At 49.2% G+C, this 13,640-nt stretch overlaps 1 protein-coding gene across 1 annotated transcript in view; it reads left to right on the top strand.

Moving 5' to 3' along the window:
- GALNT2 (polypeptide N-acetylgalactosaminyltransferase 2) overlaps nucleotides 1–13,640 on the top strand; it is a 219,219-nt gene that overhangs the window by 200,678 nt on the left and 4,901 nt on the right. The window contains exons 12-15 of the mRNA XM_003735230.5: nucleotides 322–414; nucleotides 670–753; nucleotides 2,834–2,960; nucleotides 11,635–11,754. Coding sequence (XP_003735278.2) covers nucleotides 322–414; nucleotides 670–753; nucleotides 2,834–2,960; nucleotides 11,635–11,754 — 424 coding nt within the window. The remainder of the gene's footprint in view (nucleotides 1–321; nucleotides 415–669; nucleotides 754–2,833; nucleotides 2,961–11,634; nucleotides 11,755–13,640) is intronic.

The following is a 13,640-nucleotide window of genomic DNA, read 5'->3' as shown; positions in this document are numbered from 1 at the left end:
TTTATGATACAGCCCCCAGTCCTTTCTTTAAAATGCCTACTTGTGCTGTAATTTCAACTTTGCCTTTTGCTTTTTGACTATCTACGTGACAAGAAAGCCATTCCGATGGTTCAGTAAGCGCCTGCTGAGGCTGGCTCCCCACAGATCCGGCTGGGGGTGCCAGTGGGGACAGCCCATCCTCTGCCGTGTGCTATAATCCCAGCTGGAGCTGCTGCACAGCCAGAGGGAGCCGCCTCAGTTACACTCCAGCAGACAGGTGCAAATGGACTGATGCAGACAGAAAGAAAGCAAATCACACCTCAAGATTTATTCTCTTTGTAGCAACACCCGCCGGGCAGCAGAGGTCTGGATGGATGAATACAAAAATTTCTATTATGCAGCAGTGCCTTCCGCCAGAAACGTTCCTTATGGAAAGTAAGTGGGAGCCCTGCCTTCTCACACTTACTGGGGATTCTTGGGGTGTGGAGGTGGGAGGTAAGGGGCTGCCATCAGGGTTGAAGACAGCTACCCACATGCCAAGGCGGGAAGGGGTTGTGGGCACAGGGGCATGACAATCCACACCGCGCCACCTGCTCCAACCCTGTTCTCCTCAGCAGATTTTCAAGTTTGATGTAGAAAGCTCATCTATTCCTAAAATGTATAAAGGAACCTTATTTCTGTCTTCTCCAGTATTCAGAGCAGACTGGAGCTTAGGAAGAAACTTAGCTGCAAGCCTTTCAAATGGTACCTTGAAAATGTCTATCCAGAGTTAAGGTAAGTGCGCAGGGATCTGGGTTTCACTCTGTAAGGGCTTAGAAGCCAGTAAGGCCAGAGAAGCAGCAGAGGGGAAATGGAGGTTGCACAGCAGGCATGAGGCTGTGTGCCTGGGCCCAGTGAGAGCCGGTGGTCTCACCCCGTGATGTGGACCTGAGAATCTGCTCCCTGCGTCGGCCTGCTGCTCTCTGTCCTGCAGAGCTGCCCTCCCATGCTTCAGAGTCGCAGAGGCAGTCCGGGCTTCACTTTATTTTTGGCTTGTTCCCCAGTGGTAAGGTGATGGGCTGGGTGACCCAGAGGACTAGTGGCTGACAGGCTCTTTGAGTGACTGGGAGCATTCCCCAGCCTCCACAAGCATGTGCTGTCTGCGCCCAATCCCCCAAGGCTGAGTGCCTTCACCTGCCTCTGATCTGCAGTGCTCACCCTTGCTTCTCCTGTGCACCAGCAGGAGCTTGGAGCACGGAGACCTGACCACGTGCCTCCCTCCTCCCAGCTGGGTTAATCACATGTGAAACAGGAGTAATAATGCCACTGCCCTGTGTTCCTCAGAGAATTCATGACAAAAATACCTTTCCAAGTATTATTTCCACACCTGGCCTCTTGTTTTAAGCGAGTACGAGCTCCCCTTCTGGAGGGACCCGCTGATAACCTTGTGAGAAGAACTGTAGATCCACTGGGGTGGTAGAGCCATCTACACTTCATCTTCTTAAAGGGACTGTCAGGCAGGTTGTGCCTTAATGTGGCACATTCCTTATTCCAAATATTCCCAGAGCATTTTACGGCAGCTCACGTATCTCCAGCTCAGTGCCTGCGCACGCAAGGCTTACCATCATTATCTTTCGGCTAACAGCTCCTTCCCAACCCTCGTCACGGAGATTTGTTGGACGGTTAGGTAATGCGGGCTCTCTGCGTCGCTCCTGTTTGCTCACTTGGCTCTTTGGAACTGTTCCCTCTGCTTTTCAAGTAACATGTGAGGCGCAGGTGGCCCGTGCCCCCCAGGAGGTGAACAGGAGAGAGCACAATGCCCTCCTCCCTGGGATCCCTGCCGCGCAGCACAGCTATTGCTGGGGATTAAGAGCACGATGGTCACCGGTGGGAGACTGCTGGTTGTCATCTCTCCGCCAGCCAAAGAGGGGCTTCACTTCAGTGGATTTTAGCCCAACCATGGCACTCACTTTGTTTTTTCAGTCACAGTTAACTGAAAAAGCAGTCAGCTTGGCAGATAAGGGTTCCAAATAGGGTAACATTAAGTGCAGTTTCTCACAGAGGTCACCCATGGTTTGTAGTGATGCTGGGCCCTGCACCCACTGAAGACCACATCTCAGGCACTGAGCATCATCTCAGCTGGCAAAGCTGCTTCCCCTGCCTGTGTGGGTGAGGGAGACACCAGCCTTGTGTTTTGTATCTGTACTATCACTGCTATTTACTGAGTGCTTCCTACGAGCCAGACACAAGGCCACATGCTTTACACGAAATGTTTTACATAACACTTGTTGCAGACCTGGGTCACTGGTACCATACCAAAGGGCAAATCAGGCTTCAGAGAAATTGAGTCTTGCCTGAAAGATCACACAGCCAGCACCTGGCAGAGGCAGACTGAGGTTCGTTCTGGTTCTGAAGCACATTGTTCTTCCTGTGGCTGTGACTTTGTTCACATCAGGCCACGTGACAAGTCCACTCACTTTTCCTATTTTTACTAGATAAAAATCACATCCTAGGAGTATTGGAAAGTTCAAGGCAACAGGATCTGACCACATCGATTTTCTAAATGACTTCCAGTAGGACTAACATTGAAGAGTACCAGGAGCTTTTCCTTCCTTTAAAAAAAAAACAAAACAGTCCTGATATAGAATATAAAGAATACATCCTCAGCATACAGTCTTAAAGTGTTGGAAGTCCGGAGCCCGGAAGAAGTGTCCCTGACCTATACTGCCTGTGGTGGGAAGGGGCACGATGCCTGGTCACTGGGCCATTCTCTCATTCCTGCCACCTATCATGAAGCCACAGAGCAAAGGGGTTGGTGGACAGTAGCTGGTGGTTCATATGCATTTAAGCAGATGATTCTCTCATTGTTTTTCAGGGTTCCAGACCATCAGGATATAGCTTTTGGGGCCTTGCAGCAGGGAACTAACTGCCTCGACACTTTGGGACACTTTGCTGATGGTGTGGTTGGAGTTTATGAATGTCACAATGCTGGGGGAAACCAGGTATGTGCATGGGGAAGCCAGGTCACCTGCAGGCCCAGAAAGAGCAGGAGTCGGGGGTCCTGAGGTTAGACGTCCCAGCCTCCCCGTTTCTTCTGGGATGCGTGATGTCTGTGAGGAAGCGCCTGGCTCCTGCTGGCCACAGCCTCTTTGGCAGCCAGCCCCAGGGCCAGATAGGATGTCACACACTTTGACGGATGCATCAGCTTTGGACTAGGCTCTCTGCTGAAGTGGCAAGAGTGCTCTGGTCACAGTTGCTGTTGCAGGGTCTTGGTCTTCTACCTGCCAGCTCTGTCCTTTCGGCCATGTTCTCTCACCCCTAAAGCACCCATTCTGCCTCTACATCTGGCCCCAGAATATGATGTCTGTACCTGCCTGGTGTCCCTCTGTAACAGTTTCTTAACTGTGGGCACTAATGTGGCTGCTAGTGGTAGCCCCTGCCTGTTAGATAATAATAGCTTAAGATTGAAGATACTCAGTATTAGTTGCTTCAGTTGGACACATACACACCTTTTTTACAGGCGTTAAAACCCACTACCCTCTCCTGTCATCACAAAGGAGAGACAAAATGAAGTCTTGATGGGCCCAGCCAAGACTTCTGATTCTAAAAACAGTTTTTCCGTGAGATAATAACAGGGATTGGATAAAATGTGAGCTTCATGCACAAAATGGCTTGGGTGATTCTGTGTACTCTTACCCCTTCCTGAAAACCTGCCTGGCACCAAGAAAGCCTGCAGTTTTTAAAAGGGCACTTTAACTCTGTGTATGTATCCTAAATGTATTGATCCCCTAACTTTCCTTAACTGAAAGTATTTTTGAAAGCAGGCGTGTACCTTTGTGTAAAGCTGGGTGCTCCTCCCATGTGCGTGTCCAGGCAGAATGCAATCCCCACATACCTTGACTCCTTTACTCACTTGGTGATGTGGTTTTAGCAGTTACTTGCCATGGCCTGGACATCCTAAATTAGAAAAGACAGGGGAACCTGCCTGCCTGGGGCTTGACTGAGCCAGTCCCCATCCAGCAGAGGGCATGCGGCAAGTAGCTGGGGCCTGTCCCAAGTTCCCCTAAATCTCCAGCCTCAGCCCCTTAAATAGAAGATACTTGGCTTTGATGAGTTAGAAAATAAGAGCGAGCCTCATATTCTCATGTGGATTTGGTGGAGTTGATCCTGCATTCTCTGTATCAGCGTCAGCAGTCTCAATGATTTGGAATAGCTCAATGTGATACTGTGTTTGGGTAAGAGCCGATGATGGGTCAGGTTTGCCGACAGGTGTGAGTGTGCTTCCAGTGAGTGCCTATGCACATGACACACACACACACACACACACACACACACACACACACACAGAGTACATACCTCGTCACATTCTCACATACCAGCTGTCTTCTCATGATGCCCGGGTTCATTCACCTTCTCTTATGTACATACATCTCGACTCAGGTGCTGCTGCTTTTTTCTTTTTCTCTATTACTAAGATACAGAGTGTGGTTTGCTTTCTGTTTCATGTATATGACTTCATATCATTGGTATCTGTCCTTTTGACAAATATTGATGGAGGGTCTTCTACTTGGCGATACTGTTTTGCTAGAGAAAGGGATTAGAAGGCAAACAAAGCAATCCCTTGCTTTCAAGAAACATAGTTTAGTGGAGGAGCCACTGTGGGTTATGAAACAGAGGCCACAGAGGCACCCACTCACCTCTGTGCTGTCCAGGTGGCTGTGCCTCCTGCTCTTCTGGCTGCCCTTGCCTCCTTGTTTAATCTCTGGGCTGATCCTTCTGCCACGTGGCAGGACTGAATGCCATTCCCAGGCACCCAGGCCCTGGCCTCTGTGTGTAGCCTCCGGGCTGTGAGAATACTCCCCGGGGAGCAGGCTTCAGGTGTGGGCACACACAAAAGCCAGCCTTTGGCTGTAGCCTGATGGACCAGTTGTAGGTATTTCACACTGTAGCAGGTGGACCCCCATGGATACTCATCCCGGCCCAGCCAATGTCAGGAGTCACCTGGAGGGAGGAACCCATACAGAGGGAGGGAAGAACAAAGAGAGTAGAAGGTGATGCTGGTGAAAGGAGGAGGAGCCAGTTAGTATTGGGTGAGCAGGCAGAGACGTAGGGGAAGGTGCCATCCCCACCGTGTCCATGCCTCTGTGCCCTTGTAGCTCTTCCATCCAAGACCCTGGTATTAACTGTGTTCTTAGTCACTGCTGGGAAGCAGGGGGCCCAGGGGACTCACTCAGAGGCCATGCAAGGTGCCATGTGGCACTGCTGTGGTTCCCATTGTGGTCCAGGTATGATTGGAGGAGGCGTCTCCTAGGCTTTGTTCCTTCTACATTGGTCACAGTGCATTTCTTTCCATGGTTTGGGCTTCATTTTTGAGGTGTGGAAAGCAGTGAGCATAGGGAGAGATGTTTTATGTATTTCCAACTAGAACCATAGTGAAAGTCCACCGAAATGCCCTCAGAAAAGCGGAGTTCGTGAGGAAGGGGGAAATGATGGGTCTCATTCTCAGCAAGCTGGGTTTCATCTAAGCCGGAAAGATGGTGCTTCAGGGCTTGGTCACACAGCATTAATGCAGGTTTCACCAAATGCAGAAATGTGGATAATTCATGTGGGGCTGGGCGAAGCGTCCCTCTGGTCTGTGGATGACAGAACAGAGCAGGTGCCCACCCAGGTTCCGTATTGTCTGGGTGTGGGGCCTCTAGTGATTCCTGGCTGGCCTCACCATCATGTTTAATTGCTGAAGTTCCCTCTGTCAGTCTGCAATGTTCTGATGGTTCAGGGAAGGTTGGAGAGGTCAGTCCTTTCTGTGTCAGCACCTCTGCTGGAAAGCCACATGCCTTATGCTGCAGCACATTCAACAGAAGCGTGTGTCCAGGCCCTGCCCAAGGGAGTTGTTCATCAGAGTCTCTAGCCCCAGCTTCATCCCCCTTGCATCAGCCTCTGTGACTGGCTCACCCCCTCAGCATTGCCCCTTAATTACTGCACAGCTAATAACACCAGACGGAGTCCAGGCCCTGTGGAGGCGGCAGGTCTGCGGGAACCAGACTTTGCCCGTACAGCTGCTGCCTGTGACCACCCTCACCTGCCCCCAGGAGGACAGCCTGTGTCCCGCCTTCAGGACTGTGGTCCTCCCGCCCCCTCCCCGATCCTGCCCAGTAGAGGGGCTGCAGGATTCCTTGCTGCACAGTCAGGGTGCTGAGCAGAGGCACAGTGCTGAGGGCAGCTACAGCACAGAGCTTTGACACAGAGCCCCCACTCCTCACCTCTGCACGGACTTCAGGGGTCAGCGAAGGGCTGTGCCAAGGAATCAATAAGATCGGATCTGCAGAGAGCTTCTCCCACTCTGCTTGTGCTTTTCCTTTTTGCTAACATGCAGCCATTACTGTTCTCACACACAGTAATAAGTGTGAGTTCATAATATTTAAGAAATAAATCTCTCTCTTTCTTTCCAGCAATAAGTGCCAACTCTCTGCCCACTCTCAGTCCCCTGCTGATGACTGCATGCTGGGATTTACAGAGAACTTTTTTTTTTGAGACAGAGTTTTGCTGTCACCCAGGCTGGAGTGCAGTGGTGCAGTTTCGGCTCACTGCTACCTCCACCTTTGGGTTCAAGCAGTTCTACTGCCTCAGCCTCCCAAGTAGCAGCGATTACAGGCATGCGCCACCACACGTGGCTAATTTTTTTATTTTTAGTAGAGACGGGGTTTCACTGTGTTGGCCAGGCTGATCTCAAACTCCTGACCTCAAGTGATCCACCTGCCTTGACCTCCCAAAGTGCTGGGGTTCCAGGCATGAGCCACCACACCTGGCCTGCCCAGAGAACTTTTGCAAAATGCTGATGCCGGGTGCTATGCCCAGAGGGCCTGATCTAATTTGTCTAGGGTCAGAAGGCACCAGATCTTTAAGAGCTACTAAGTGATTCTAAATAAGGATTTGGCCTGGTGCAGTGACACACACCTGTAGTTTCAGCACTTTAAAAGGTCAAGGTAGGAGGATTATTTGAGGCCAGGAGTTCAAGACCAGGCTGGACAACATAGGGAGCCTCCGTCTCTCCAAAAAATAATAGCCAGGTGTGATGGCCTGTGCCTGTAGTCTAGGCTACTCAGGAGGCTGAGATAGGAGGATTGCTGAAGCCCAAGAGGTCACGGCTGTCATGAACCATAATTGCACCACAGCTCTCCAGCCTGAACAGCAGAGTGAGACCGTGTTTCTAAAATAATATCAAATAAATTAGGGCTGGTCATGGTGGCTCTCCCCTATAATCCCAGCACTTTGGGTGGCCAAGTGACTCATGCGATCCGGAATTTGAGACCAGCCTGGACAAGATGGTAAAACCTCATCTCTGCTAAAATACAAAAATTAGCTGGGCGTGGTGGCGGATGCCTGTAATCCCAGCTACTCAGGAGGCTGAGACAGAATTGCTTGAATCCGGGAGGCAGAGGTTGCAGTAAGCCAAGATCATGCCACTGTGCTCCAGCTGGGGCAAGAGTGTGAGACTCCATCTCAAATAAATAACAAATAAATAAATAAATAAAAATTTAAAAAGATAAATCAGGAGGTGAGGAGCAAGGGTTTTTTAGTGGAAAGGTGGCCACATCATCAGCAGATGCAATGTGACATGAGATGGCATGATGACATGATGCACGTTGCACACTCAGCTGGGAGCGCCTTCTCCCTGAGCCTGTCTGGGGCCAGTGGGCTACTGTCTAAATAGTGCTCGCCCACAGAACCATGTGCTACAATGGGGCTGCTCTAGATCTGCCATTCAGTATATCAGTCACATTGTGCCAGCTGGGCACTTGAAGTATGACTAGTGTGAATTAAAAGTTTCATTTCATTTCATTCTGATAAATCTAAATGTAAATGGCCCCGTGTGTCCTGTGGCTAGCCCATTAGACAGTGCGGCTCAGACGTTCCAGCTCGCAAACCCACTGTGCATGAGTCCTCCCTGAACTGACGGAAAGGGATGCTTTTTTGCATTGTGTGTGACACGGATGAGAAATGAAAGGGTAATAATATTTCCCAACTGAAAATAAGGCCCAGTGCTTTGGAAGAGTGAGGTTTGTTATCTGGTTTCTGGCTAAGCCTTGGCAGACACACAGGAAATGAGAAAATTAATGGCCATGCCTTTTAAGAGTGGCAGCTCAAAAAAGCATTTCTTAAATATTTATGAACTTTATTTTACAAATTCAGATAATTGAAATGCAGCAGAAGAACAAAATGGCAACTAGCTCTGTTGTTTGCCCAGCTGAATTAGCGTTTCTGCAATCCTACCTAAACTGTGCTTTACAGTCATTAGGCACACAGTAGCAAGGAGGTTGTAGAAACATTCAAACATGCTCTTTAACTGGGTGTCAGCAGAGCCTCCAGCCTCCGCCAACACCTGCTGCCAAGGACAGTCTGGAACCCTTCTTCATACCAGCCTCGTCCCCTCGCTCAGGACTGTCCTCTTCACCGTGAGTGGGCGTCTCTGTGTTTCATAGTTTCACATGTCCTGGTGGTGTCCCTGGCACCTGTGAGTGAGTGCAGGGACAGAACGATGTGCTTCGTCCTGGCCCTCTCCATCCTGAACGCCATCTGCATACGGGAAACACATGTGGCTTCCTCTTTACTCCACACCTCCAATACTTCTGTGACCCAGTGAATAGGAAAAAACAGACTGCTTCTTCTCCTTTATACTCACGCAAAACTTCTCACCTCTGACACCAGCTCTGTGGGCTTTTCCCCCCCACACCAAGTAGTTCTCCAATTCTCGAATCCTCTGCAGACACTGTCCTACACGTCAATTCCATTCTGACACTGTCTACCCAGAGTTAGCACAGACCCCATGGGTTAAGGGCTTCATCCCACAAGATGCTCCCACTTCAGATGCCAGTCACAAGTCCAGATTGTCACCTGTGCTGCTGTCTGACTGTAAATCAGGGCTGCCACCACCTTGCCTTAGTTCATTCATTTGCAAAAGCAGTTCATAGAACTCGGAAACAGTTTACTTACTGGTTTACCTGTTGATTATGAAAGACTGCAAGCCAGGAGGAGCCAGATGGAAGGGATGCGTAGCGCACGGTGTGGGGGTGGGTCCCGGAGCATCCATGCCCTCTCCAGATGTCCGGCACCCACATCCTGGAGTGCGGGGACTTGGACAGAGGCCTCATCATATGGTCATGATCTCCAGCTCCTCTCCCCTTCCAGAGGATGGGGTGGCGGGGGACTGAGAGTTTCAAGCTTCTCATCATGGCCTGGTCTTTCTGGTGACCAGCCCCATCCAGGAGCCCATTAGAGTCACCTCATTAGAACAAAAGACGCACCCATCACTTGAGAAATTCCAAGGGATTAGGAGCCGTCTGTCTAGAACCAGGGTCAAAGACCAAACACTGGATTGAAAGATGCTCCTGAAACTCCTGTGGCTCAGGAAATGACAAGGGTTTTAGGAGCCTTGTATTTGTGCCAGAAACAAGAGCAAAGAACAGATAATTATTTTTATGATGTCACACTGTCCTAGAGTATGGGTGATACGGAGTACCTGTGGGTGCTTGGAAGAGCTGGCTGGAACTCACCTGTGTGGAAAGACAGCATCATAGAATGTTGGCATTCAACTCAGGGTTGGGTGGCCTTCCTTGGAGAACACAGCTGGCAGGGGTGGGTGGGTCAGGGCTCCCTGCACTCCGTATTTGGGATGCTGTGGTGCACAGGCCAAGCAGGTGCTTCTATTCTAGGACTCTTCAGAGCCTTTAATAGACTGTGAATTTCCAAGAAATAAACACAGCACAAAATCTGTTTCTCAAATTTATTTGACCTAGAATCCATTTTTCATAGAATTCCTCATGGAGTAGAATGTGAGGAACACTAATTAAAAGATGAGAAAATGGAAGCCCTGGGAAGTGAGCAGGCTTGCCCAAGTCTCCCCCCTGTTAGGGAAGGAAGAAGTCTTCAGAGAGGTGAAGGTCACTTCTCCTAGACTGGTGTCTGTGCCTCTGTTTCCCCTCTGCTGATGCTGAGAGCTGGAGATGGTGCATTCCACCAGGAGACAGTCTTGGTCTGTCCCCCAGGCTGGAATACAGTGGCACAGTCACAGCTCACTGCAGCCTCGGCCTCACAGGTTCAAGCGATCCTTCCACTGCAGCCTCCCACGTAGCTGGGACCACAGAAGTGCACCGCCACACCTGGCCAACTAATTTTTTATTTTGAGTACAAACGAGGCCTCTCTATATTGCCTAGGCTGATCTCAAACTCCTGACCTTACGCAGTTCTCCTACCTTGGCCCCCAAAGTACAGGGATTATAGGCCTGAGCCACCATACCCAGCTGAGTCTTCAGCTTTTAATGTTCTTCTAATGACAGACTATTTGTTCCAACATGATGTAGATACTAGACAGTGAGGCTTTCTTAAAGACTATTTGTTCCTTTCCTTACCTCTCTTTCCAAGAATTGAAAAAATAAAAAGTATCCTTCATGGCACATAATAGTGCCTGAGGTTATAGAGATATTTGTGTCTTTCATTTTCCCCACTAGAAAGTGAGCCCTGCTCTGTGAGAGCGCCTCTTTCATGCAAGTGTGCAGCAGGTAGTCATGGGACAGACCAATGAAAAGAGACGGAGGGAGAGAGGAGAGGCCCCTGCAGCGTGCCAGGGCTTAGGGTGGAAGGGGAAGGAAGTGGATAGTGAGTCCCTCTGGAGTTTTAAACTGGAAGGGGCCTGGCTGCCTCTGGATATTAAGGGGCATTTATCCCTTTGAGTGGGGCAACTGGAGAGTGCTGGTAGAAGCTTCACCTTCCCGTCCTGCTGTGGCCCCACCTGGAACAGGCTCCAGCCTCCTCTGCCACCTGGGACCATACCCACCCCTTCTCTGTTTTGTCTCATTTAATATCCAGAATGGTTGTTCGCTCACCCTGTGGCAGCCCTTGACTTGTGTGTGTATATACATATATGTGTATATTTCTGTTTTTAACATCATGGGCATGTTATTTAAACACTCTCTAGCCCAGTTTTCTCATCTATAAAATGAGAAGAATAGTAGCCCTCATGGAGCTGTTGTATAAAGAGCTTAAAATAATGCTTGGCACATGGCACCCAATTAAATATAGCTGTAGTGCGTGTGAAGAAATTCATAGATCTATTTCTCCAGTTTTCAGAGAGCTTCATGAGCATCCATAGTTCAATCAGTGTTCACTTAGGAGGTTATACACAATACACTTTGCTTAAATATGCAGTGTGTTACTACAATCCACATTCATCTATGCTGTTTGCAGGCCACACCTGCATGAGGCCAGAGTCATTCCAAATAGTGTGGGTGGACCAGGTGCCCTGACTGGCCACCTGGTGTATAACCAAGCTTGTGCTGCAGTTTTTACAGCCCACATTGAATTACAGAAAAATGAACAAGGCAGTCTAACTTGCATTTGGGGCTAAAATAGTTAAGTTTCATCTTAGTTACTAAGGTCCTCAAAGGACTTGTGCACGCCACTCAGCCAACTTAATGCTCAGTTGTGAGGTTCTCCCATGTCTCCCGTGTTATAAATTTGCCCTTAGGCAGAAAGTAATTCTTTCGTTCTCAGTTGGCTCAGGGATTCTGAATCTAAGCTCAGATGCGTGACCCTTTTCCTTCTGGAGCCCTCGTCAGTGCCACTTCGTTCCTTTCACAGCCCTGTGCGGAGCGTGCCCCTGACTTCTGGTTTTTGTTCCAGGAATGGGCCTTGACGAAGGAGAAGTCAGTGAAGCACATGGATTTGTGCCTTACTGTGGTGGACCGGGCACCAGGCTCTCTTATAAAGCTGCAGGGCTGCCGAGAAAATGACAGCAGACAGGTATGGCATGCAGGCACCTGTGGGTGCCCGTGATTAACCCAGACTGGGGGCAGCCACATCCTGCGCCCTCTTGCTCTGTGCTGCCTCTCGAAGCATCCATCTTTCCTCTCGAAGCATCCGTCTTTGCGAGGACTTATATGTTCATTTGCATCACTGTGAATAATGTCTAGCTGCCCTATTGGACTTAAGCCACAGGCCTAACGCTGCTTATTTCTTATTATATTCTCATTTTTCCCCCCATGCCACTGAATATTTTAAAGAGAAATTAGATACTTTTGTTTATCAAATACCTTCTATTTAAATTTACAAAAATTCTAAATGATTAATGTTCAAATGGATAGTACTCGATACACACATAATGCAAGTGTGTGTGTGTATGTGTATATATGCGGTGTGTATCTACCTATACACACCACATATATACATATACACCATATATACGTGCACGCGCATGTGTGCGCATGCGCGCGCGCACACACACACACACACACACACACAGTTTCTTTAAACATTTCAAAATAGACTTTATACCTGCCTTGTAAGCGGATTTTCTCTGACATATTCCCTTGTGGCAGCTTGTAGGTGCATCCTTTGTCAAGGCATGGGGTAACAGGTAGTGTCAGGAACAGCAATGCAAACACAAAAGGCCTTCCTAGCATGCCCATGCTTGGAGTGCCTGCCCCTGTTCTGTAAGAACAGCCCCTCCTTAGAGATAGATGAGATGTAGGGAAACTTGAGGCACAGAGCCTACTGGAGCTAAGAGCCTAAGTCAGCTTCTAGACCAATCCTAATTTCACAGCACGGAAAGCTGAGGCTCAGAAAGTCATTGCCTCCACCCTAGAGTCATCTGGGAAGACCAAGGCCAAAACCGGATCTCCTTTTCAGACCCCAGTTGTCAGAGAGATGCTTGCAGAGGGCCCTCTTTCACCTGTCTGTCTCCAAATCCCTGTGCCCAGCTCTGGGTGCCCCTCCTTCCTTGCTCTGCAGAGTCCCAGCCTATCTTGGCAGTGAAAGCCCCCCTCTAGGGCTCTGCTCATAATCCACATCTCCAAATGTCCATCTCTGTTGATGGCTTGATGCTAAAATGTGTAAGGGAGTGTCTGTTAAGCCAGAGAAGGCTGTCTTCGCTTGGACCCAACCACCTAGAATTCAGCAAGGCTTGCATCTGCTGAGCCAAGTATCGGGTGATCCTCTCCTCTGGGATGTAACGGAGCAGAGATGTCTTTGGATGTAATGGAGTGATAAAGTGATGACTTTAGTTGAAACCTTTTTTTTTTTTTTTGAGACGGAGTTTTGCACTTGTTACCCAGGCTGGAGTGCAATGGTGTGATCTCGGCTCACTGCAACCTCCGCCTCCTGGGTTCAGGCTATTCTCCTGCCTCAGCATCCTGAGTAGCTGGGATTACAGGCACGCGCCACCATGCCCAGCTAATTTTTTGTATCTTTAGTAGAGACGGGGTTTCACCATGTTGACCAGGATGGTCTCGATCTCTCGACCTCGTGATCCACCCGCCTCGGCCTCCCAAAGTGCTGGGATTACAGGCTTGAGCCTCCGCGCCTGGCCCAGTTGAAACCTTTTCTAAAAACAAATAGTTGCTTCAATATTGCTTGATTTCAAGAATTTACCGGTGTTACTGCTTCAGTCCCAGTTTTGGGGAACCATAACTGACATGGCTTAGGACTTTTGTGAAGCATGAAAAGGCATACAAATAATCAGTTTTTCTGGATGCATGGCATGTATAAATGGGGATCTGTTAGGTTTTAGACCCCAAGACTTGAGCTATTATAGAGGATGTAGGGGCTGTTTCAGTAGAGTCTAGCTGTCTCGAAAATCTGCTCTGCACCCCCCACCAGCCCACAATCCCATCAGACAGACAGTATCAGGG

This window comes from Callithrix jacchus, chromosome 19 (genome assembly GCF_049354715.1).
Source record: "Callithrix jacchus isolate 240 chromosome 19, calJac240_pri, whole genome shotgun sequence".
Lineage (NCBI taxonomy): Eukaryota > Metazoa > Chordata > Mammalia > Primates > Cebidae > Callithrix > Callithrix jacchus.
This window is presented reverse-complemented; position numbering and strand designations above follow the sequence as displayed.